At 42.7% G+C, this 26,528-nt stretch overlaps 1 protein-coding gene across 3 annotated transcripts; it reads right to left on the bottom strand.

Moving 5' to 3' along the window:
- Positions 1-193: 193 nt before the first annotated feature.
- On the bottom strand, positions 194-26,034 carry mthfsd (methenyltetrahydrofolate synthetase domain containing). 3 transcript variants are annotated; one of them, XM_054732149.2, is made up of 9 exons: positions 25,888-26,034; positions 25,687-25,790; positions 25,090-25,155; positions 24,876-24,989; positions 18,031-18,144; positions 17,851-17,941; positions 15,751-15,863; positions 15,501-15,626; positions 194-1,260 (listed from the first exon to the last, which is right to left on the bottom strand). In XM_054732149.2, the coding sequence occupies exons 1-9, from the start codon at positions 25,913-25,915 to the stop codon at positions 523-525; spliced, it is 1,494 nt and encodes a 497-aa protein (XP_054588124.2). In that variant the 5' UTR covers positions 25,916-26,034; the 3' UTR covers positions 194-522. The 3 variants fall into 3 exon arrangements, with proteins under 3 accessions (XP_054588124.2, XP_015808403.3, XP_054588125.2); XM_015952917.3 differs by lacking the exon at positions 25,090-25,155; XM_054732150.2 differs by lacking the exon at positions 24,876-24,989 and having other exon boundaries at positions 25,042-25,155.
- Between the last annotated feature and the right edge of the window lie 494 nt (positions 26,035-26,528).

Consider the following 26,528-nt stretch of genomic DNA (forward strand, 5'->3'; position numbering starts at 1 on the left):
CAGCAGACACAAATGCTTCGTTTTTTATAAACATTTAACAGATTTGTGATCATTAAAAATTCTGCTTGCATGTTAGAAAATAAGCATTGCTCAATTTAAGCCGATTAAACTGGCCAGAAGGGGGCGCCATTTATCATTAACTCTGTGGATAGTTTACCAGTTAGATGTTGGGTTTGGATTAAAGACGAGGTCATTTGAGAAACAAGAAATGCAAATCTTTTATTGTGATCTACAGTTAAAAAATAAAATAAAACCACACATCCAATCACTAAAAAAACTAATAAATGCTGTCAAGACACAGGAGCCTGAAGATAGGAGTAAGGCACATAAATGTGTCATTGTAAATTATTACGTTAGAAAACAAATCTCTTAATTTCACCACTTTTTAGTTTTGTTTCATTTACTACTTCATTAGATGTTTGCTTCACAAGTAAAAATAAAATAAAAAGCAAAGTTTAATACTTCCAATGGTGTTAAAGCTTTATGTAACTATTATTTTGACCTGTTTGCTGCCTGTTGCTGTTATTGCTCCGTCTCCTTCGTGGAGCCACCTTTCAGGGGAGACATTTTTGACTTAGAAGCTTTGGACAGAGTTTGTCTCTGTCCAGACTTCTTCTGTCCACGCTGGCTCTTGGCCAGCTCGGCCTGCAGGTTCTGACCGTTCAGACAGAGGCCCTGCAGAGCCTCCAGGGCCTGATCTGCCCCCTGAGGGTCGCTGTAATCCAGGAAGGCCCTGTGCTGAGCTCCCTGCCAGGTGAGCCTCAGTGGAGCGGCATTCCTCTCTCTGAGAGCAGCTTTGAGCTCGCTAACGCGCAGCCCGGTGGGGATTCCTCCCAGGTAGACTGTGGTCACGCTCTGAGGGAGCTTCCTCTGGCTCACCTCTTCACCTCCAACTTCTTCTGACCCCTGCTCCTTCACCATCCTCCTGCTTCTTCCCTTTACGGTTTTACCAGCTTCCTTGTCCGCATCTCCCTTTCCACTTCCTCTGCTTTCTTTCCTCACCCTTGCCGGTTGCTGTCTGGCTCTCTGTCCTGACTCTGATCCTCTCTCCTGTCTGGACTCCTGGCTGGTTTCTCCCTCTGCATCCTGTTGTGTGTTCCGCCTCGGCCTCCGTCTGGGCTGCCTTTTCGGGTCATCGTTTTGCAGACCGGGCTCAGCTGCAGGCGGCGTTGCCCCCAATGTCACATCCTTCCCAGCCTGTTCCTCCAGAGCACGCAGCTTCTTCAGGATGGGGATCTTTTTCAGTTTTTCTGAGTCCAGCTGAAGACAAAGAAACTGTTGTTAGTCCATACCGCTCACAGCCGACGCTTAATAACGTCTACACAGGAGCAGGACATTTCACTTCCCACACAGTTAAAAATAACAACAGTTTTCTTCATTTGTCGGGTATTCAAGTGTCCTGGCAGCCTTTGATGCTGACGAGTTGTGTAAAGGATATACGGGCCTATTGTTTTTACGTTGGCCCTGTTTGACCCCTGCCCCCCCAGAGCCAAGGTGGCTGGGCAGAGCAGCCTTTGATGATCAGACTTGGCCTTCCTGTCTGTGAGTTCATGGGGTGTTGTTTACTTACACGCATTTCTTAAGGAACCCAGAGGTTACACACAATACGGCCACATGATAAGAATGATGCCCATCATGTCTAAATAAGTCACACGATGTCTCTGCTGGTGCCACTAAATCAGAAGCTGTTTGAAGTTCATCCAAGATCAGAAGTCACACAAGTAGAATTGTGCAAAAAGTAATTAATGTATGCATAAATAAATTGCACTAAAACAAGGCATCAGGCGAAATGTTGGCAGTTTGTGGGGAAAATGTCCACTAGGGGGCAGTGTATCCTCAAAAAAAGAGCTAGATGTTTATTATTAAAGCACAGAAAAGCTCAACTTTTTGATACAAAAACAAAATCTTAAAATCTTACATGAAAAAATACATCATTTAACACAAAGTCACCAAAAACAAAAGCCAGCAAATGATTTTATATATTACAATAAATTAACTATATTCTGTGTTTTCCCTTGAGAAATTTTACATTTTAGTCTTTAAACAAAACACTTTATCCCCTCTTGGGTTTGATTGCTGTGTGGCGAGTGATCCTTCTGGCAGCTCTGTTATGAGGAGTAACCTTCGCAACACACACAGGAGCAGCTGACTGAGCTTTTAAAAGCCAATAAACATGGTGGATAAGACCCCAAATCCCAAACGAGGAGAAACTGAGCTGCCAGGGAGCACAATCATGCATGGGAAGGATAAAAATCTATTGGTTTTACCCACAGATGTCATAAGAAATGTTAGAGGGGGGAAGAGCTGGAATACGGCATCAACAATAATCTTAAAGGGACTTTACGGAGTTTTGAATCTTTATGCTCGCGATTGCCCCCTCAGGCCAAAAGCGTAATGGCAGCCTCAATAGTAGGCTCGTGCACGAGGCGCGCATGCTGTACGTGCACACTCCTTAACGAAAAAAACAGCTGAGACAGTCCCGTGTGTGTGTGTGTGTGTGTGTGTGTGGCCCGGAGGACAGAGGACAGGAGAACACGCAGCTAATTAATTAAATAATTTGGTTCTGTACCTTTCTCTTCAGCACAGCCGACAAAGGTTTATGATGGGTCAGTCCTCCTGCATGCTCAGATCATTCCCTTCCCTTGCTTGAAAAATTGTTCCAAAATGAAAGTCGAACCCACATCTTTTTTACCTATGAATTCAATGCCGTTCGGCGAGTCTCAAATAAAAATTTGGGCATCTTACTGTAAAAAAATATCATTAATGTAAAAAATAAACTCAAACTAAACTATATTCACATCCAGAATCAAACCCGGGTCTTCTGCACGAGAGTCCGACGTTTTACCAGGTGAGCTAAACGACCAGTGATGTATGTTGTACCTGTAACATTTATATCCTTGATGACAGCTGAAACAACGTTCAAAGAACAGTTCGGAGCGAAAATGGCTAATTTGTTGCTAATTTGCAGGAAATATCTAGAAGAAAGTAGCTAAGAGTCCTCAGAAATGTAGCTAGATTCATCACTAGGCGTTAGGAACAGCGACAAAGTCGCGGAGTTGGCACTACCTCTCTCTCTGCTGCTAAAGCTACGGATAGTAAATGCTACGGGCTATGCCTGAGCGTGAACGCGCACGAAGCAGCCTGCTCGACCCGAACATCTCTCTTTTTCTGTGATTTTACAGAAAAACAGGCAATCACAGTAAAAATGCCAGGGTTCATTCTACAGGACCAGGACATTGCAGGAGAATGTATGAAGAAGAAATTTATTATTTCTATACATGTTTTGGCTGCCAAACTTCCAAAATGCCCCTTTAAAGAACCAATAAGGACTGCTTATTCATTTTGGAATAGATATACAGTCAGGTCCATAAAAATTGGGACATTGACACAATGCTAACATTTTTGGCTCTATACACCACCACAATGGATATCAAATGAAACGAACAAGATGTGCTTTAAATGCAGACTGTCAGTTTTTATTTGAGGCTATTTACATCCAAATCAGGTGAACGGTGTAGGAATTACAACAGTTTGCATATGTGCCTCCCACTTGTTAAGGGACCAAAAGTAATGGGACAATTGGCTTGTCAGCTGTTTCATGGCCAGGTGTGTGTTATTCCCTCATTATCCCAATTACAATGAGCAGATAAAAGGTACAGAGTTCACTTCAAGTGTGCTATTTGCATTTGGAATCTGTTGTTGTCAACTGTTAAGATGAGATCCAAAGAGCTGTCACTATCAGTGAAGCAAGCCATCATTAGGCTGAAAAAACAAAAGAAACCTATCAGAGAGATAGCAAAACATTAAGCGTGGCTAAAACAACAGTTTGGAACATTCTCAAAAAGAAGGAATGCACCGGTGAGCTCAGCTACACCAAAAGACCTGGATGACCACGGAAAACAACTGTGCTGGCTGACCGAAGAATCCTCTCCCTGGTGAAGAAAACACCCTTCACAACAGTTGGCCAGATCAAGAACACTCTCCAGGAGGTAGGTGTATCTGTGTCACAGTCAACAATCAAGAGGATACTCCACCAGTGTGAATACAGAGGGTTCACCACAAGATGTAAACCACTGGTGAGCCCCAAAAACAGGAAGGCCAGATTAGAGTTTGCCAAACAACATCTAAAAAAGCCTTCACAGTTCTGGAACAACATCCTATGGACGGATGAGACCAAGCTCAACTTGTACCAGAGTGATGGGAAGAGTATGCAGATGGAAAGGAACTGCTCATGATCCTAAGCATACCACCTCATCAGTGAAGCATGGTGCTGGAAGTGTCATGGCGTGGGCATGCATGGCTGCCAGTGGAACTGGTTCTCTTGTATTTATTGATGATGTGACTGCTGACAAAAGCAGCACGATGAATTCTGAAGTGTTTCGGGCAATATTATCTGCTCATTTTCAGCCAAATGCCTCAGAACTCATTGGACGGTGCAGATGGACAATGACCCAAAGCATACCACAAAAGCAACCAGATTTTTTGAAGGGTAAGAGGTGGACTGTTTTGCAATGGCCAAGTCAATCACTTGACCTGAATCCGATTGAGCATGCATTTCACTTGCTGAAGACAAAACCGAAGGGAAAATGTCCCAGGAACAAGCAGGAACTGAAGACTGTTGCAGTAGAGGCCTGGCAGAGCATCACCAGGGATGAAACCCAATGTCTGGTGATGTCTGTGTGTTCCAGACTTCAGGCTGTAATTGACTGCAAAGGATTTGCAACCAAGTATTGAAATGTATGGCAAGCCAAATGAGCATTTATTCTGATATCAGGATATCAGCCAGAATTGTAATGAACATGTAAGCCATTTCTGTCCACTAGTTAACTAGTTAGGCATGTTTGTGTCAACTAGTTAAATATCGAGGGTGAAAATGTGCCCACTAGTTAACTAGTGGCAGCAGAAATGCGCACTAGTTAACTAGTGAACACATTTAGGCTTCAGTAGTTAACTAGTTGACACAAAAACTGCTCACTAGTTAACTAGTAAAAGCAGAAATGTATACCAGTCAGCTAGTTGAAGGTATTTGTCTCACTAGTTAACTAGTGAGGGTCAAAATGTGCACACTAGTTAACTTGTGGTAGACATAAATGTGCACTAGTTAACTAGTGAACATATTTTGGCTTCACTAGTTAACTAGTTGACACATAAATGGCTCACTAGTTAACTAGTAAAGACCAAAATGCACACCAGTCAGCTAGTTGAAGGTTTTTGTGTCTCACTAGTTAACTAGTGATGGCCAAAATGTGCACACTAGTTAACTTGTGGTAGACATAAATGTGCACTAGTTAACTAGTGAACACATTTTGGCTTCACTAGTTAACTAGTTGACACATAAATGGCTCACTAGTTAACTAGTAAAGGCCAAAGTGCATACCAGTCAGCTAGTTGAAGGTTTTTTGTGTCTCACTAGTTAACTATTGATGGCCAAAATGTGCACACTAGTTAACTAGTGAAGGCTTAACTCCTAACTAGTTAACTAGTTGGAGTAGGTCAGTGCCACTAGTTAACTAGTGAACCATTAATGACTCACTAGCTAGCTAGTTGATGGCAGCAGGCTCACTAGTTACCTAGTTGATGCATCCATTGTCCAAACTAGTTAACTAGTGAGGACATAAATGTATACTAGTAAACTAGTTCAAGTCTACATTCACACTAGCTAGCTAGTTGCGCAGAATTCTAATTAGGAGGCGGAGAATTTCTCAAATTAAGACTCTCTATTGGCTCCCTGTGTCAAAATAAAATATGACAACCAATCACAGTGCGGAATTTCGTAAAATCCCACCCCAAACATTTGCATGCGGCACACAAGTTAACATGCTGGCCAGAGGAACCTCAGCTAGTGAACTAGTAGTGGCTTCAGTGTGACACTTACATGTAAACTTGTGAAGGCGGAACTGCTCACTAGTTAACTAGAGAGGGTACAAATGTCCACTAGTTAACTAGTGAGGTGCAAAATAAGTGTCACTAGTTCACTAGTGGGCCCCAAATCGCCCACAAGTTAACTAGTAAGGTGCGGATATGCTCACTAGTTAACTAGTGAGGTGCAGATTTGCTCACTAGTTAACTAGTGCACCCTAAAGCGCCCACTAGTTAACTAGTAAGGTGCAAAAAAGCATCACTAGTGAACTTGTAAAGTGCAGATATGCTCACTAGTTAACTAGTGGGCCCCAAAATGTCAACAAGTTAACTAGTAGGGTGCGGATTTGCTCACTAGTTAACTAGTGAGGCACAGATATGCTCACTAGTTAACTAGTGATGTGCGGATTTGCTCACTAGTTAACTAGTGAGGTGCAGATTTGCTCACTAGTTAACTAGTGCGCCCTAAAGCGCCCACTAGTTAACTAGTAAGGTGCAAAAAAGCATCACTAGTTAACTTGTAAAGTGCAGATATGCTCACTAGTTAACTAGTGGGCCCCAAAACGCCAACTAGTTAACTAGTAGGGTGCGGATTTGCTCACTAGTTAACTAGTGAGGCGCGTATATGCTCACTAGTTAACTAGTGAAGTGCGGATTTGCTTACTAGTTAACTAGTGAGGCGCGGATTTGCTCACTAGTTAACTAGTGAAGTGCGGATTTGCTCACTAGTTAACTAGTGAGGTGCGGATTTGCTCACTAGTTAACTAGTGAGGTGCAGATTTGCTCACTAGTTAACTAGTGAGGTGCAGATTTGCTCACTAGTTAACTAGTGAGGTGCGGATATGCTCACTAGTTAACTAGTGAGGTGCAGATATGCTCACTAGTTAACTAGTGCGCACAAGACGCACACTAGTTGCTGTTTTTGGAGCAATCTAGTTTACTTGTTATGTAAAAATGTGTTCTTACTAGTTAACTAGTGACAAATTTACCTTCACTAGTTAACTAGTTGACATATTTGGCCTTTCTAGTTCACTTGTAATGGGACAGGAAGCACTCACTAGTTAACTAGTGAGCATATCTGCATTATAATTTTTTCTCAGTAGCTTATAGAGGGCAAACTGAGCCTTACATGTTAAGTAGTGAACACAAAACACTGTCACTAGTTAACTAGCTGCAGAAAAATGCCCCTAAAACTAGTAAATTTGTGGAATTTGAATAAATACACACTTGGCTGGCATTCTGTGTAACATGTTAACTAGTTCGACCGCTGTACTGCTCACTAGTTAGCTAGTGAGCAAATCCGGCCTTTACATGCAAATGAAGAAATGCAGAACAGCAATGTGATTGGTCCATGTAGGACTGAGAAACAGAGAAAGTATGGCGGACTCTATTTAGGCTGTTCTAAGAGAAAATTTGATAAACTAAGATTGTTTGAGCATATAAATATGTTTTGACGACATTTGTAGCTAGAAAGTTGTGGTGTATTGCTGTAATCTTTGTTCAGTTAACGTGTACAGTCTTTAGTTTTCAGTTATTAGTCTGAAAAAGCCTGGAGGCGGAAGGCAGCGGCAGACAGCATGTCTGTTTCTGTTGACAGGAAAGTGCAGAAACTCCGCAGAAATCTCCGTCAGATATATTGTTTCACATTTGTACGGAAGCGACAAGTTTATAATAATAAAAAAGGCTCTATTTTACATACGTTGCTGTAAAGCCTGCCAGCACTCATGGTGTTTTGAAGGGATAAATTTGCAAAGAGATTTAGCACATAGCACTGGTGGTGTAGTGACTAACGCGTTCGCCTGCAATGGCGAAGGTCGCGGGTTCGATCCTGGTTAATATACTTTAGTCTTGTACATTATTTCACTTCTTTTCTTTTGCATAATTTTTGTATTTATGTCAACAAGAAACAAAATACGTAACGGATTAGTGGGCAGAGTTACACACACACGCACGCACGCACGCGCACACACACACACACACACACACACACACACACACAAAACATGTAAACAAGTATTTTATGAGTATGAATCTGATTATTGCCGACAGTCGATATTTAAGCATGTATGTCCCCCTTCCTCAATCCATCCTCGCAAAATAAAATCATCGGCACAGCACAGCAGGCTTTCTCTTGATCCAGAACTAGCACTTCGAAATTGATCATGTCCGCGGCCATCTGCTGCACAATCAGCTGCTCGCATCGCGGGAAACATTGAAAACAGCTTCATGAACTGAGACACAACAGGGTTAACATCGACAAAAAAATCCACAAATAAATCTAAATAATTAATGCCATTTCCGTCTTTTTCGTTGAAATATACAAACAGCAGATCATAAATCTAGAGCAGAAAAAGCTGCTGCAGGAAGCAGGGTCTGTCGTTATTCATGCACCAATTCATCAATGTGATTATTGATCAAGATCAGGTAAACTGATATTAATGTTGCAACATTTCATTTGATCATCTGAATGACACACAACTGAATGACCTGTTGAGTCTCTGCATATTCAGGTATTTACTACGGAAAACAAACAACAGCAGGCAGCAGCAGGACTCCCCATGTTATTTCTCGGGTCGCTGGCCCGCGGTCGTCGGGGCCGCTGCGGTCAGCTCTTAGCCGGGAAGCCCTCGTTCGGCTGCGTGGGCTGCTTCACCGTGGACCAGCTCCCAGCAGCCGCTGGTCGGGAGAAACGCTCTGGCTGCAGCTCCGATCAGACCCTACCAACACCTCGCCACAGACAGCACCGCATTAAAAGCCCACAATTACGACCCGCTCCCCAAAGTTACAGTTCTCAAGCACTGATGAACACATACATAACCCACAACAGCTATGAAATGTGTGTTATTTACGGCAAAAAGGAGATATTTTTCAAGCCGACGTGCCAATGTTAACCGCAGTTGGCTTGGAAATGTGCTGATTTTATTATTTTTGTCAATTAAAATCCCCCTTGTTTGCTCTTACGTTTTACGAAAACGCAATATTAATTAAAGCACGCTTTAGTGATCAGCATGTAAAGCAAAGAAGAAATGTGAACATTTCAACCCATTCCGAACCAACCAGTAATATGATTTCTTAATACGGTGCAGCGGCAGCATTTAAAAACCAAAATATAGTTTTTACTCTCCAAAAAAAGGAGAAGACAGTCACGGTGCAGCAACCCATTTTAGTCCATTAATCTCCACAATAAATATCCAGACAGAGAATTTCTACGGCCTCGCTGTAAACTCCAATGTCACCCAGGACCAGTCTTAAAGAGACAACGCGCTTAAAGGGAAAGTGTGTAGATTTCTGGCAATAGGGGGTAGTAAATACCAAAGTCACTGCAAACAAGCTGTATTTTTTGTTCAAGTGAGGACCTTACTAACTAATGCTCATAAAGCCAACAAAACTCTCTGGACTCTAGCTGTAACTCTCAAATTAGGATATGAGATTAATGACTCAGGTCCACGCTCCAATACATTAATTGTTTGAGAAATGCATCTTTTTATGTTGAGTGCCATCCGCCAAATAACACACGAGAAAAGGAAGAAGAAGAGTGTTGTTGCACAGTTTTCAAAGGAGTCAAAAACCACCAGCAAAACCATAAATACAGCTAAATAAACATAAAATCCAACATGGCGTCCTCCAGAGAGTCGGACCCTCGCCTGTGTATTTTATTACTATGAAGGGTACATGAACTGATTAGGAACACAATGTCATAGGGTCAAAGGTCAAGGTTGTGTGAGGTCATATATATATCAAAAATTGCCTGAACGGGTTGAATGATTTTGACCAAATCAGAGGTGATAGCTCCCTATCAAAGGTAGATAAACTGATCAGGTCACAACCTCATAGGGTCAAAGGTAAAGGTCGTGTGAGGCCGTATATATGAAAAATTGGTTTTTGTGTGCAATATCTTCTGAACAGGTTGAAATACTTTGACCAAATCGCAGGTGAGAACTCCCTATCTAAGGTAAATAAACTCATGAGGTACAAAACCTCATAGGGTCAAAGGTCAAGGTTGTGTGAGGCCGTATATATGAAAATTTGGCTTTTGTGTGCAATATCTCCTGAACGGGTTGAAGGATTTTGACAAAATCAGAGGTCATAACTCCCTATCAAAGGTAAATAAACTCATCACATACACAAGTTCATAGGGTCAGAGGTCAGTGTCATGAGAGGTAATATATATAACCAGTCAGGCATATCCCGCGACGCTCTGCATCGATTTCCAGGGCTTTCTTGTTTCTACAGAGTTTATGTAGGGTGCTGCTGGTTTGGGGTGTTATGTCAGCAGGCAGAGTTTAGGAGTCTGACAGCTGTGGGGAAGAAACTGTTTCGGGACCTGGTAGTCTTAGTCCATAGGCTCCTGTAGCGTTTCCCAGAGGGCAGGAGGGTGAAGAGTCCATTCGATAGGTGACTGGAGTCTGATGGTTTTCCCTGCCCTTTTCAGACACCAAGAAAAAAGGAGAGTAACTTTATTTTGTTTGTGTGATTTTATTTTGTTGTGTGACTACTGGTTGCAGTTCCCTGTTCAATTGATTGCTGTTCCCTGTTAAATTTAAAAAAGAAAAAAGTCTAAAGTTTTGTTTTGACTGGAGAGAACAAAAAAAGGTTACACTGTCTTCTGGTACTAGCTCAAAATAACAAGTGGTGCTTGCTGCAGAACCACAAAGGCGGAGCTGCACCAGAAGGTGGAGCTGCACCAGAGTCAGCGCCGCCCATTCCAGAATCAGCCCCGCCCATTCCATTAGAGTCAGTCTAATTCCTTCCAGTTGTCAGACTTGATAGCATTCTGGAACCAAAGAGGGTGTTGTAGCTAAAAAATGCGAGATTGAGGACGGAGTTGAGAAGTTAATTGAACAGTTTTTGTAAAGGTTCCATATAATTAAAAATCTAACTTTTGGAACTTTTAATCATGTTATATTGTCATTTCCTCATAAGAAACACGCCAAAGCCATTTTTAGCCTCATTCATGCATTTTCCTCCCATCTCAGCTTCAATTTGGTCTCCTCCCCCGAAGCGGGTCTGGTCTTGGTTCTCAAATCTGGATATTCTGTGAATTTTCTGACAAATTATTTCTGAAATGACTTCTACTGAGACACCGCCAATAAACCATACATCCCATCTCAGAGACACACTGGGCAGCACAATTACATGTAACGCCACTTGATTTATAACAGATGTGGTGGTGTAGTGGTTATGGAGTCAGGTTGACATGCTGTTTCGCCTCCGAGTAGTGTAAGTTTTAGGTAGTTTACAACCTCTTTTCTTCATTTCTAGCTACACTTGCCAGTACTATGTTTACAACAATTTACTGGTATACCGTTTAACATATAATGTGTTTATTTATTTATTTATTCGTTTATTTAGCCAGTGTGAGTCCATTTGTGAGCAGAGTTTCAACTAAAATGCTGTTTAGGAACGACCAAATTCAAAGAACTTTTAGCGACATAAATATTTTGCTGAAAAGAAACATTACAACTAAAATATAAACAAATTGAATGTGGCTAAATAGACTGCTGATGACCCCACCGAGAATCGAACCAGCATCAGCTGAGGGGAAAGCAAAAACCAACTCAGACGATTTTACCACTAGACTACCAGAGGCCTTTCAATAGACTGAAGTGCTGTTGTACACCACTTTTATTAGACCAGCTGTAGGCAGATATTCGCTAAGAGAAACCTTTTCATTTCGAGATATATTCAGTCTTTGTCATGTAGCAAGTTATATTTATCTTGTTTAATTGGAGTATAGAACATAGCATTAACGACTGTAAACTAGTAACAGCCGTAATTCATGTGGGTCAGGTCAGTTTGCGATAAAGTTGAAAACAAAAACGGAAGTCAGTGGGCTAGGCTGAGTTTGCGTGAATGGGCGGGGTGCAGCTCCGCCTTTGTGGTTTTGCAGCCAGCACCCTCTCCAAAATAACCACAGTTTTTTCCCTCAGTGTCATTTGATCTATTTCTTGGGAAGATGGATGGATGGATGGATGGAGATATATATATATATATATATATATATATATATATATATATATATATATATATATATATACACACACATATATATATATATATATATATATATATATATATATATATATATATATATATATATATGTATATATATCAATAATTATTTTTAATATAGCCTTTTTCAATACCAAACTTTCAATACCAAACAAAAATGAACTACAATAAAATTACTGGCACACTAAATTCCAATTCTCCTCAATGGGACTTGAACTCGCCAACTGATCTCCCTTACACGACACCAAACGAGGTGCTTTACTTGATTTGGGAGGGGGGAATAAAAGCAGTAAAACAATAAAACTTTGAACATTACAACACAAAGAGAAAATAAATAATGTTACAGCAATTGCGGAATGCCATCTGCGGGATTCGAACCCGCCACAACGACCAACCAGTAGGTGTCAAACCATGACTAATGAGTGCAAGCCTTGGCGCTCAGGGACACCCATCAGATTGTGAGGCCACAGCACATACGTTTTAGACTGGGTGGGATTCTTATACCCAACAGGAGTCTTCTGCCCGCCTTCTCATTAGAATATGCATAATTTGTGTTTCAGGCACTAGTTAACTAGTGAGCTGCTGCACTGCCACACATGTAAACTGGTGAAATTTCAATTATTCCACTAGTTAACTAGTGGACAAAAATGGTCAGCTTGTATGTGTTTTTAGATGCAACTAGTTAACTAGTGAGCAAATCCGCACCTCACTAGTTAACTAGTGAGGTGCAGATATGCTCACTAGTTAACTAGTGAGGTACTAGTGAGGTGCAGATATGCTCACTAGTTAACTAGTGAGCATATCTGCACCTCACTAGTTAACTAGTGAGCAAATCCGCACCTCACTAGTTAACTAGTGAGCAAATCCGCACCTCACTAGTTAACTAGTGAGCAAATCTGCACCTCACTAGTTAACTAGTGAGCAAATCCGCACCTCACTAGTTAACTAGTGAGCAAATCCGCACCTCACTAGTTAACTAGTGAGCATATCTGCGCCTCACTAGTTAACTAGTAAGCAAATCCGCACGTCACTAGTTAACTAGTGAGCATATCTGCGCCTCACTAGTTAACTAGTGAGCAAATCCGCACCCTACTAGTTAACTAGTTGGCGTTTTGGGGCCCACTAGTTAACTAGTGAGCATATCTGCACCTTACTAGTTAACTAGTGATGCTTTTTTGCACCTTACTAGTTAACTAGTGGGCGCTTAAGGGTGCACTAGTTAACTAGTGAGCAAATCTGCACCTCACTAGTTAACTAGTGAGCATATCCACACCTTACTAGTTAACTTGTGGGCGTTTTGGGGCCCACTAGTGAACTAGTGACACTTATTTTGCACCTCACTAGTTAACTAGTGGACATTTGTACCCTCTCTAGTTAACTAGTGAGCAGTTCCGCCTTCACAAGTTTACATGTAAGTGTCACACTGAAGCCACTACTAGTTCACTAGCTGAGGTTCCTCTGGCCAGCATGTTAACTTGTGTGCCGCATGCAAATGTTTGGGGTGGGATTTTACAATATTCCGCACTGTGATTGGTTGTCATATTTTATTTTAACATAGTGAGCCAATAGAAAGCCTCAATTTGAGAAATTCTCTGCCTCCTAATTAGAATTCTGTGCAACTAGCTAGCTAGTGTGAATATAGGCTTGAACTAGTTTACTAGTATACATTTATGTCCTCACTAGTTAACTAGTTTGGACAATGGATGCATCAACTAGGTAACTAGTGAGCCTGCTACAATCAACTAGCTAGCTAGTGAGTCATTAATGGTTCACTAGTTAACTAGTGGCACTGCCCTACTCCAACTACTTAACTAGTTAGGAGTTTTGCCTTCACTAGTGAACATGTGGACACTTTGAACTGTCACTAGTTAACTAGTGAGACACAAAAACCTTCAACTAGCTGACTGGTATGCATTTTAGCCCTTACTAGTTAACTAGTGAGCCATTTTTGTGTCACCTAGTTAACTAGGAAGCCAAAATGTGTTCACTAGTCAACTAGTGGGCATTTCTTCTGTCACTAGTTAACTGGTGTGCACATTTTGGCCATCACTAGTTAACTAGTGAGACACAAAAACCTTCAACTAGCTGACTGGTATGCATTTTGGCCTTTACTAGTTAACTAGTGAGCCATTTTGTGTCACCTAGTTAACTAGTGAAGCCAAAATGTGTTCACTAGTTAACTAGTGAACATTTCCGTCTCCCACTAGTTAACTGGTGGGCTCATTTTGACCCTGACTAGTTAACTAGTGAGACACAAATACCTTCAACTAGCTGACTGGTATGCATTTTGGCCTTTACTAGTTAACTAATGAGCCATTTTTGTGTCAACTAGTTAACTAGTGAAGGTCAAAATGTGTTCACTAGTTAACTAGCGTGTACAGTTTGACCCTCACTAGTTAACTAGTTGACCTGTTGACAAGATATCAGAATTAATGCTCAAGCGGCTGGCCAAATTGGGCAAAGTTAACAAGTGGGATTTTTACATTCAGTAGTCAGCTAGTACGAGTTTTTGTACCTTACTAGTTGACTAGTAAAAACTAAATGTGTTTTAACTAGTTAACTAGTGGACATTGATCTGTCCACTAGTTAACTAGTGAACACACTGAGCAATACTAGTTAACTAGTAAGATATGAAACATTTTAACTAGTTAACTAGAGAGAATTTAGGCCTTACTAGTTAACTAGTTGACATTTAGGCTGTCACTATTTAACTAGTTGACACAAACATGGCTAACTAGTTAACTAGTGGACAGAAATGGCTTACATGTTCATGACAATTCTGGCTGATATCCTGATATCAGAATAAATGCTCATTTGGCTTGCCATAGAATGTATAAGTTTGATTTATGGTTCTTATTCTGTCCCATTACTTTTGGTCCCTTAACAAGTGGGAGGCACATATGCAAACTGTTGTAATTCCTACACCGTTCACCTGATTTGAATGTAAATACCTCAAATAGAAGCTGACAGTCTGCAGTTAAAGCACATCTTGTTCGTTTCATTTGATATCCATTGTGGTGGTGTATAGAGCCAAAAATGTTAGCATTGTGTCGATGTCCCAATATTTATGGACCTGACTGTTAACTATTTCCAAACAATTTGGTGTCTGGACGTCTAAAGATTTTTTCTTTGAGTTTTTCCAGGTGTTAAACTTCCAGAACATGCACGATAATCCCAGAAATAACTATCCCAGTTACCTTTACCCTACTGTCAGAATGAGCAATGATACATAGCATCGTATTAAAATCCACCCCTACAAATAAGTCAAAACACAACAATGGAGGAGCTTCACAGCCTTTAAAATGTAACAAAAAGTCTCAAGAGTATCTAAAATGATCTCTGAGTGAATGTAAACATTTTATTAATCCATAGGGATGTCCCGTTCTGATATCGGACGTAATTCGATATCGGCCCAGAAACAGTGTATTTGATTATATTGGACGGAATAAAAAATCTCCCATACAAGCAGTCCGTTAAAGTTCACATTTTTGGTTTAACATTTTAAAATGTCACGTTTGCATCAGGATGGGGCTAGAGTCAAGGTTCAGAAAGACAAAGTACTGGTTCAGGCTTTAGCCAGTATTGCAGCCCTTATAAAGCATCTCTATAAAGCACACAGTAAGATTTACCTTGGTCCAGATGATCCCCTGTGGTTTAGGCAACTGGCAGTTAGTTTTAATGACTCTGCTGGGTGTGAGGATGTAGTCGACAGTCAGGTCATGACTTCCCATAAGCTCGTCTGGAACATCTACCACCTGATTGTGACACAAATTAACCTTTACAAACCCTCTAAACTAGAAATGTAAAACAGGTAGTTTGTTTTTAAAGTGAGATTAAATTCTATCCCATGTTTGTTCTATTAAAATAAAGCAGTCTCACCTGGCAGTCATGAATGATTGTAACAACCACAGTGGATTTATTCACAGCTCCCATGGAGGACATCATGGCCCACTCCAAATCAGCAAAGCCCTCTCCTTTCCCGATCCGACACCCTGCAGAAAACAGGACAAAGCTGTAAACACACAGGCCCATTGAGTAATCCATTTAATCCCATTTGGGACTGTCCAGTAAATGGCTCTCGTATCACAGCGTTTCATTAAAGGTTAAATATGGAATAATTTTTTTAAAAGCTATAATTTTTAAATAATATCTCTATGGGGGATATAGAGGTAAGCAGAATGAAGGTACAGTGTTTCCTTTAAAAGCTACAGTTTTAAAAAAATGTATTTTGACAGGAACGACACTGAGATTATGTTAACATCTACCAGCCAATAGAGGGCACCACTGCAGATAGCCAAACAGTCCGCTGGCACAGCGAGGCTGGTACTGTAGAAAATTGTGAACTCGTCAAGTCAAGCAGCTGCTTTTGAGCCCAGATGATGCTGTTACTCTCAGAAGTGGGACAACCATACAAGATCTAAAACCAGAGTGACTTTAGGTGAAGCCTACAACAGATGGACCCAAATAAAAAATGTCACGTCTCTGCAGCAAACCTGGCATCCTGGTTGGAAACCTTGTTCTATTGTTGCAACAACAACTTCCACACATTAAATGTCACTTAAAGGGACTTTATGGAGTTTTGAATTTTTATGCTCGCGATTGCCCCCTCAGGCCAAAAGCGTAACGGCAGCTTCAATAGTAGGCTCGTGCACGAGGCGCGCATGCTGTACGTGCACACTCCTTAATGAAAATAACAGCTGAGACAGTCCCGTGTGTGTGTGTGTGGGGGGGGGGGGGGGCAGAGGACAGGACAATGTGCAGCTAATTAATTAAATAATTTGGTTCTGTACCTTTCTCTTCAGCACAGCCAACAAAGGTTGATGATGGGTCAGTCCTCCTGCGTGCTCAGATCATTCCCTTCCCTTGCTTGAAAAATTGTTCCAAAATGAAAGTTGAACCCACATCTTTTTTATCTGTGAATTCAATGCCGTTCAGCGAGTCTAAAAAAAAATGGGCATCTTACCGTAAAAAAAATACCATTAATGTAAAAAAAATACACTATGTTCACATCCAGAATCGAACCCAGGTCTTCTGCACAAGAGTCCAACGTCTTACTACGTGAGCTAAAGCGCCAATGACATCTTCTGTATCCGTAACATATATATTCTTGATGACAGCTGAAACAACCTTCAACGAACGGTTGAGAGCGAAAATGGCAAGTTTGTTGCTAATTTGCAGGAAATATCTAGAAGAAAGTAGCTAAGGGTCCTGAGAAATGTAGCTAGGTTCATCACGAGGCGTTAGGAATAGCGACAAAGTCGCTGAGTTGGCACTACCTCACTCTCTGCTGCTAAAGCTACTGATAGCAAACGCTACGGGCTATGCCTGAGCGTGAACGTGCATGAAGCAGCCTGCTCGACCCGAGCAGCTCTCTTTTTCTGTGATTTTACAGAAAAACAGGCAATCACAGTAAAAATGCCAGGGCTCATTCTCCAGGACCAGGACATTGCAGGAGAATGTATGAAGAAGAAATTTATTATTTCTATACATGTTTTGGCTGTCAAACTTCCATAATGCCCCTTTAATGTTCGTGTTCCATTTTCCACTTTTGAACAAATAAAAAATGAGAATAACCACAAACTGTAAATGATGAAATTGTGTGTGGACGGGGTTATAAAGCAGGCGGAGTTGTGTGGTTCTGTTCCCTGTTTTCAAATCAGTTTTTCAATCTGCCTACAGTGTGTGGCAGGATGCCTCGGCAGGCTGACACAGATGCAGATAAGTTAGCAAAATATCTAATTAAAGTTCTGCAAATTAATTCCAGTACCGTCTTTAATGTTTAAAATAACCATTAAAGGAAATGTTTCAACTATTAAACATGGAGATTTAGAGTCTGGACAAAGCAACTGCTTATCTGCTGCATCATATTAACATTCACCACCTAATCTGAAATGCTGCTGCAAGTGTGCTAAAACTAATCCTATTTCTATTTTAGAAAATCTAGTCTGATGAGGAAGTGAGTGTCTGGCACCAACAAACCTTTCTCAGACACCGCCACTGAGCCAACTACCACCAAGTCCACCTTCACCTTTGCATCCAGGTCAACAGGGACGCTGAAGTCTCGCACACCCTGGAGAGGATTAAGAGAGCAGATTTGTGAGATAGAGGGATCATGAGTAATATTCAGATGAATAAAATACAGATGAAAACATTAAAAACCTGAGAGGAAGCACAAGTGCGCAGCTGTTCCTTGCTGGCTCCCTGGGGAGGAGTGATCTTATTGAAAAGACCAGAGCGAAGGCGAGGAGTCGGAACCAAAAGTGTTTTCTGCGCCTGTGCAAATTATTAGAATGATGTTAAAGATGCAACTATGAATCAAATGTAGACTCATCAGATGTAAAATAGAGTTGTGCCAAGAATCTCAGTAACCATCCATCAATTTTTGGCCGCTTATCTGAGGTCGGGTCATGGGGCAGTAGCCTAAGCAGGGAGGCCCAGACTCCTCCGGGGGAACCCTAAGGTGTTCCCTGACCAGCTGTGAGACATAGTTTCTCCAACGTGTCCTTTAGGCCTTCTCCCGGTTGGACGTGCCCAGAAAACCTCACCAGGGAGGCGTCCAGGAGGAATCCTTACCAGATGCCCTAGTCACCTCAACTGGCTCCTCACGATGTGAAGAAGCAGCGGGTCTACACCGAGCCCCTTGCCCTATCTCTAAGGGAGAGCCCAACCACCCTGTGGAGAAAACTCATTTCGACCGCTTGTACCAGCAATCTCATTCTTTCGATCATTACCCAAAGCTCATGACCATAGGTGAGAGAAGGAACGAAGATGACCGGTAAATCGAGAACTTTGCCTTCTGGCCTAGCTCTCTCTTTACCACGACAGATCGTTACAACGCCTGCAGTACTGCAGACGCAGCACCAATCTGCCTGTTGATGTCACGCTCCAGGTTCCCTCACTCGTGAACAAGACCTCGAGATACTTAAACTCTTCCACTTGGGGCAGGACCTCATCCCTGACCTGGAAAAAACATTCTACCATTTTCTGACTCAAGGCCATGGTCTCGGATTTAGAGGAGCTGATTCTCATCCCAGCTGATTCACACTCAGCTGCAAACCGCTCCACTGAGAACCAAAGATCACGTTCTGATGAAGCCAACAGGACCACATCATCTGCAAAAGCAGAGACTCAATCCTTAGGCCACCAAAACAGATCCCCTCAGCACCTTTGCTGCACCTAGAAATCCTGTCCATTAAAGTTATAAACAAAATCTGTGACAAAGGGCAACCTTGGTGGAGTCCAAATCTCACTGGCAACGAGTACAACTTACTGCCAGCAATGCAGACCAAGCTCTGACACCGGTCATGCAGGGACCTAATAGCCCTTTTCAAAGGGTCTGGGACCCCATACTCCCGAAGTACCCCCCAGAGGGCCCCCCCCCCCCCCCCCCGAGGGTCGCAGTCGAATGCCTTCTCCAAATCCACAAAACACATGTAGACTGGTTGGGCAAACTCCTGTGCAGCCTCCAGGACTCCCCTAGTGGTATAGAGCTGGTCCTCCAGTGCTCCACAGCCAGGACGAAAACACCATTGCTCTTACTGAATCCAAGGTTCAACAATCCGCTGGATCCTCCTCTCCAGAACCCCGGAATAGACTTTACCAGGGAGCCTCAGAAGTGTGATCCCCGTGTAGTTGGATCACACTCTGCAGTCCCCCTTTTTAAATAGAGAAACCACCACCCTGGTCCGCCAAACCGTGAAACTGCCCCCGATGTCCACGCGATATTGCAGTGCCGCATCAGTAAACACAGCCCTACGACATCCAGAGCCTTAAAGAACTCCGGGTGGATCTCATCCCCCCCACCCCCACCCACCCACCCACCCCCCGCAGGGCCTTGCCACAGAGGAGCTTTTTGACAACCTCATTGACCTCCAGTGATTGGAGATTCCAACTGAAAGTTCCCAGACTCTGCTTCCTCACTGGAAAACGAGCCGGTGGAATTGAGATCTTCGAAGTATTCTATCCACAGATCCACAACGTCCCTAGTCGAGGTCAGCATCACACCGCCCCCACCATAAACCGTGTTGGTAGCGCACTACTTTCACCTTCTGAGGCACCAGATGGTAGACCAGAATCTCCTTGAAGCTGTAAGGAAGTCTTATTCCATGGTCTCACCGAACTCCTCCCATGCCTGGGTTTTTGCCTCTGTGACCACCTGGGCTGCATTCCGCTTGGCCTACCTGTACCTATCAACTGCCTCTGGAGTCCCACAGGCCAAAAATACCCTATAGAACTCTTTCTTCAGCTTGACGGCATCCCTAAATGTCAAGTGTCCACCAGCAGGTTTGGGGATTGCCACCACGACAGACACAGACAACTCTGCGGCCGCAGCTACGGTCGACCGCCTCGACAATGGAACATTGTCCACTTGGGCTCAATGTCTCCCGCCTACCTCGGAACATTGTCTGTCGGAGGTGAGAATTGAAACTTCTGACAGGAGACTCCGCCAGACGTTCCCAGCAGACCCTCACAATATGTTTGGGCCTGCCAGGTCTAACTGGCAGCCACCATAGAAGCCAACTCACCACCAGGTAGTGGTCAGCTGACAGTTACGCCGTCTCTTCACCCGAGTGTCCAAGACATGTGGCCGCAGATCAGATGAAACGACAATAAAATTGATCATCGTGCTGCAGCCTAAGGTATCCTGGTGCCAAGAGCACATATAGACACCTTTATGTCTGAACATGGTGTTCATTATGGACAATCCATGACTAGCACATTAGTCCAATAACAAAACACTGCTCGGATTCAGATCGGGGGGCTGTTCCTCCCTACCACATCTCTCCGGGTCTCACTGTCCTTGCCCACATGAGCGTTAAAAGACCCCCAGCAGAACGAGGGAATGACCGGAAGGAGCACTTTCCAGCACCCCCTCCAAGGTCTCCAAAAAGGGTGGGTAGTCTGAGCTGCAGTTTGGTGCATAAGCACAGACAACAGTCAGCATCCATCCACCCCCCACCCCCACCCCCCCACCCCCCCACCCCGGAACCAGAGCCATGCATCAGGTGAGTCCGACTATATATAGCCGAAAGAGAAAAGAAGGGACAAAAGGAAGGGAAGGGTGGGTGTTCCACAAAAATAAACAATGATGAACAAGAGTCTGATTCTAGACCTGCAGAAAGAGAAAAACAAGCAAAATAAAAAATAAAAAAAGGGACACACAACAATACAACAAGAGCAAGCTATCGCTGCGTCAACCTGATGAGGAAATATAAAATCAACATTGTTTTACTCAGACCAATTTTATTTATATATAAAGCACATTTTATATGACGAGGAGTCAGAACAAAGAGCTGACATCACAGACTATATTTACATAAAACCATTTAAAATCCTTAAGACAGAAAAGATAAAAACAGAATTAAAAATTAAAATAAATAAAATAACCCACACAAGACAGAGTCTCAGACCATGTCAAAAGCTTGCCGATAAAAGTGTGATTTCAGGACGGATTTAAATGATGAAAGCAAAGTTGCCTGACGTACACTCAGTGGTAGGGCTTTCCACAGTGCAGGTCCACATATTGAGAACGCTCGTTCTCTCCTGAGCTTCTTCCTTGACCTCGGGACCTCTAACAGCAGTTGGTCCACTGACCTGAGGTTCCGGGCCAGTTTATAAAAGGAAAGAAGCTCAAGAGAGATATGGTGGGGCAAGACCATTCAGTGATTTAAAAACAAAAATTTAAATCTTAAATTTCACTCTGAAAGTCACTGGCAGTCAGTGAAGGGAGGCCAAGATAGGTGTTATGTGATCCCGCTTTCATTATCGGGTTAGCACTCTGGCAGCAGCGTTCTGCACCATTTGGAGATGCTTGAGGGGAGACTGGGTCACTCCAGAGTACAGCGAATTACAGTAATCCAGCAGAGAAGTAATAAATGCATTGATCACAGATTCAAAGTGTTGCCTCAACAGGAAATGCCTCACCTTCACCAGCTGCCTCAAGTGGAAAAACCCAGACTTCACCACAGAACTAATTTGGTGTTCCAGTTTAAAATCACTGTCCATCTTAACAATCACATGATAATAAATCACAGTGCATTAAGTGCCAACCACAGCCTTAAGATGTGTTGAAAATGCCCAAGTCCATACTTTTGAGAGCACCATGTGAGCACCTGTGTGTGTGCACGCGCTTGTATATCTAAGGTTTCTCTATAGGAGCGTCCAATAGAGTGTGAGGGGCCACAGATCTGCTCCCCAAAGATGTGTAGGAGATGGAGGGAGCTCCAAGTCCCAGAGATCCAGGAGCTGCCCCAGAGCGCAGGGACCCCAGGGAAACTGTAACCAGAAAAGCCCCAGCCCCCTCGAGAGGCGCAGAGGTTGCCCTGGGGGGGGGGGGGGGGGGGGGGGTCACAACAAGCAGCCGGCAAAGTCCAAGGAGAGCCATGGTTGCATGGAATGCCATACCGAGATTTTTGTTATTAGAGAACAATAGAAGATGTTTTCAAAAGAAGTTAAAGCTTTTTTTGTTTACACAACAGTAAATTTTGCACAGTGAATTGTAAATGTGACTGATATGACAGCTTCTATAATTTTTGTTTGTTATGGATGTGATGCGATATGATTTTTGATTCTTGAATATAGTTATTTATTGCTCTGTGTAAACTCTCCGTTTTCACATATTTAGATTTTTCATGAACTCTGAAGTGTGTGACTTATTGGTATATTATTATAGCAATTGAGGTGGTATGATTATAATGAGCTCCTGGAGTTTGTTGTTGTTGGGTGTGTGTGTGTGGGGGGGGGGGATGGGGATGGGGGTGTTTTGTAAAATATTTGTAATGAAATTGAAAGAGACCTCAGGAAGAATAGCTCCACACTATGGTGTGAGCTAATGAGGTTCTCAATAAATAAACAAATAAATAAATATCAGCGGCAAGCCCACAGGCCTGCCCACAGCCTCCCACCCCCAAGCTGGCCGGGCCCAGAACCCAGTGACCCAGGAGCGACCAGCCCTGCCGGGGACCCAACAGAGCCCAGGGACTCAGATCCCACCAGGCAGCCACCGGGATAAATCAGGCAGACGCCAAAAATCTTAAACCCCCATCGTCCCATCGTGGCTAAATTTGAACATTTTAAGCAGAAGGATCTTGTTAAAAGTCACAGAAGAGAGCTCAAAGGAAAAGACTTCAGCGTAAATGACCAGTTCCCTAAGGAAATCCTGGATCGGCGCAGAGTCCTCTTTCTGCAGCGCAAAAAGTTTATCCAGGATGAGAAGAGGGCTGTCATCTCGGTGGATAAGCTTTACGTGGACAATAAACTTTACAAGGAGCGAGGAGTGACTGACTGGCTGTATTAGCCCAACATCAGGTCAGACATTTATTATTCTATATCAGGATTCACTGAGTTTGATCACGTCAGGATTAAACAATCAATCAAAGCTTTATTTATAAAGTGCCTTCCGCAACCCTGTCAGGAAGCCCAAGGTGCTGAGACAGCTGCTAAATCCATACTCTAGGATGAGATCACCTGTTCATCACCACCTTACACCCCATCACCTCTTCTTTTTAGTTCTTTCTTCTTTTTTAACCTGTATCTGTGTTTTCCTTTCCTCTTTACACCTGTATGGCACAACCACACAACTTTCCAACACTGCGTCAGACTCAGCACACACGTACACACGTACACACACACGTACACACACACACACACACACACACACACACACACACACACACACACACACACACACACACACACACACACACACACACACACACACACACACACAAATATATATTAAATCCACAGCACAATATCATAATTTATGCATCAAATAATACAACCACAAACACTGTTGGATCTTAATTATTATTATTATTATTATTATTTACTTTTCTGTTATTTATTAACATACTATTTTATACATTTAGTTAATTATTCCATCTTATTCACATGAAGGCGTCATATTTTAGCTACTCAATGAGGAGAGGGGAGGAGACCCAAGACTCCACCTGACATAAACAGTCATACACAAACACAGTCACACACTCCCTCCCTCATGCTCACACATGCACACATAACCTAAGACTTACAAAAATGAACGCTAGACACCCACTCATGCTCCCCATACACACCCTATTCACTCTGGTCCCGGTACTGCTGCACAAAGGGCACAACCATCACCGGTTCCCAGAGTTTGCTCCTTTCTGCTGGAGTGCTGATGAGCAGGCTCCCCCCGCCCAACGCTGGGCAAAGCAACCCACCACCCCAGACCCCAACCAGATGGCCAACTCGCCCTCCTAGCCTCCAGCCCTGGGAAGCCAAGCGACAACAGAGGTGTACCAAGACCCCTGGTCTCCCTCCGCCTGCTCCTGCCGAAACCTCTCAACCTCACACACCAACTCAGGCTTCTTCCTCACCAGGGAGGTGACATTCCACGTACCAAGAGCCAGCTTCTGTAGCTGAGTATCAGACCGCCAAGTTCCCCTCCTTCAGCTGCCACCCATCACACATTGCACCCGACCTCTTTGACCCCTCTCGCAAGTGGTGAGCCCATGGGAAGGGGGACCTGCATTTCCTCTTCGGGCTGTGCCCGGCTGGGCTCCATGGGTGAAAGCCCGGCCACTAGGCGCTTGCTGACGTGCCCCACCTCCAGGTCTGGCTCCAGAGGGGGGCCCCGGTGACCCGCGTCTGGGCGAGGAAATACTGTGTCCATTTACATTATTCTTCATAAGAGGTCTTTGGGCTGCTCTTTGTCTGATCCCTAACCTAGGACCTGTTTGCCATGGGTGACCCTACCAGAGGCATAAAGCCTCAGACAACTTAGCTCCTAGGATCATTGGGACACTCAAACCTCTCCACCACGGTGTGATGGCATCTCAGTAACCTTTAGGAAGAAACTCACTAGATCTAGTTTGATATGCTGGTTGATAATTTCTTGTACATATCTAAATGGAGCTTAAACAGAATTGATAATTTAATTAGCATAAAATCAGGAAGATTCTTGGGTTAGAAAACCTGAAGAAGTCTGCTTCTGATGCTTTTTAACCACACTACAGTGCTACCTGAAGCACTGCCAGTCGAGCTCCCTCCAGAGGTTTATCAGGATCCACCTTCACCTCGGACGTCTCGGTGAACACCTGCAACTCTGTCACCTTGGTGCAGGCTCCAAAAGCACCCTAAAGAAGAAACAGGAGATTTTCATACATGTTTTTTTATTTTTTAACTTACTTCCAGAGTCATAAAGCGCGTCTGCTGCTGAGGTCTATCTGGGTTTACTTTCACTGTCTGGCTGGTCTTGAACTCCTGCAGCTCTGAAAGTCTGTTGCACGCTTGATTTGCACTCTGGTCATGAAAAGAAACACATTGTATGTATAAACGTATATGTTAATTAATAATAATGAAGACATTTGATCTAAAGCTTGCAGCGCAAATCTGATTCTCTGCAGAAGTCATGTCCGTGATGATTTTATCATCAAAGCAACAGCAGGATAGGATTCTGGAATTATATGTATCAATAAAAATCAATAATTTCATTTTGAAGTCTGGAATAATTTATTGAAGTCCGGAATAATTTATTGCATTTAACACTTTGTTGCAAAATTTAAATATAAAAGCTATGAACAAAATAGTCGTTTTAAATCCTCCAGGAGGGCACAGACTGTTAATACAATGACCAAAACTCACTTATGAGTTCGTCTTTGACGCATGGGTCTCTTGACATGATTTGATGAACATTAATTCAGTTTTATTTTTAGTGACTCTTAAAAAGAATCACCTAGTGACCATAAAAGGCTGTTGGGGGCTATGTCAACGCCAACGGCTCGAGAAGCACAAAACTGAATGTAGAAGTTAAACATTACCAATATAACCTGCCTTAAAGTTTGGGATTCTGTTGTGAACGGGCCTTGGGAAGTTGGCTAAATTCTTTTCTTCGATGTAGTCCCAGACCTTCTGACGAATCTCCCCTTTCGACGCTCCTAGAAGACAGAAAGTTTAGACGAAACATTTAAGCGTTTAGCAACGCATTGACGCCGCTTTTAACGACTAAACTAAGTTCACGAACGTTTAAACTACCTGGATTTATTTTAATGACAGACTCCATTGTATTTTAGCGGTAACAGACTGTATCTACGAGACTTGTTTGTTGAGTAAAACCCTGCACATGAACGCTAACATGCAGAAACAGCTGCTTGTCATGTTTATCACCACTACGGCACGCACAGAGGGACAATTCTAACAAAACGCAAACGCTAAAACCTAAATTCAGGTTATGTTTTTGTTGGCATCTTAATACAAATAAACTAACCACATTTTTTTTACATAATAAACATGTTTCTGCTAGTTTAATGCACCTTGTTATTTGATAATATTGTCATTTGGTCATTTTTAACTTACAATGATGCAATTTTGTACTATTTAAGTATTTTATATCTTTTAATATGTATTGCAAGAAATAGACGATTTCCCTCAAAATTGTGTGATTGTAAAATTGTAATGACACCAACATACTTGCAGAGAGGTGGCTAGAAGTTAAAAATCATTTTTGCTCATTCACGAGCCAGGACTTGAATGATCATCAAGGACTATGAAATATCATCAAAAATAATCAAGTAAAGTCAATAAAAACAGTTTGTAGCTATTTGCACTTCTTCTTCTTCTCCTCCTCCTCCTCCTTAATATTAAATGTCTAAGTGAACAAAAGCAAATATTGTGGT

This window comes from Nothobranchius furzeri, chromosome 9 (assembly GCF_043380555.1).
Source record: "Nothobranchius furzeri strain GRZ-AD chromosome 9, NfurGRZ-RIMD1, whole genome shotgun sequence".
NCBI lineage: Eukaryota > Metazoa > Chordata > Actinopteri > Cyprinodontiformes > Nothobranchiidae > Nothobranchius > Nothobranchius furzeri.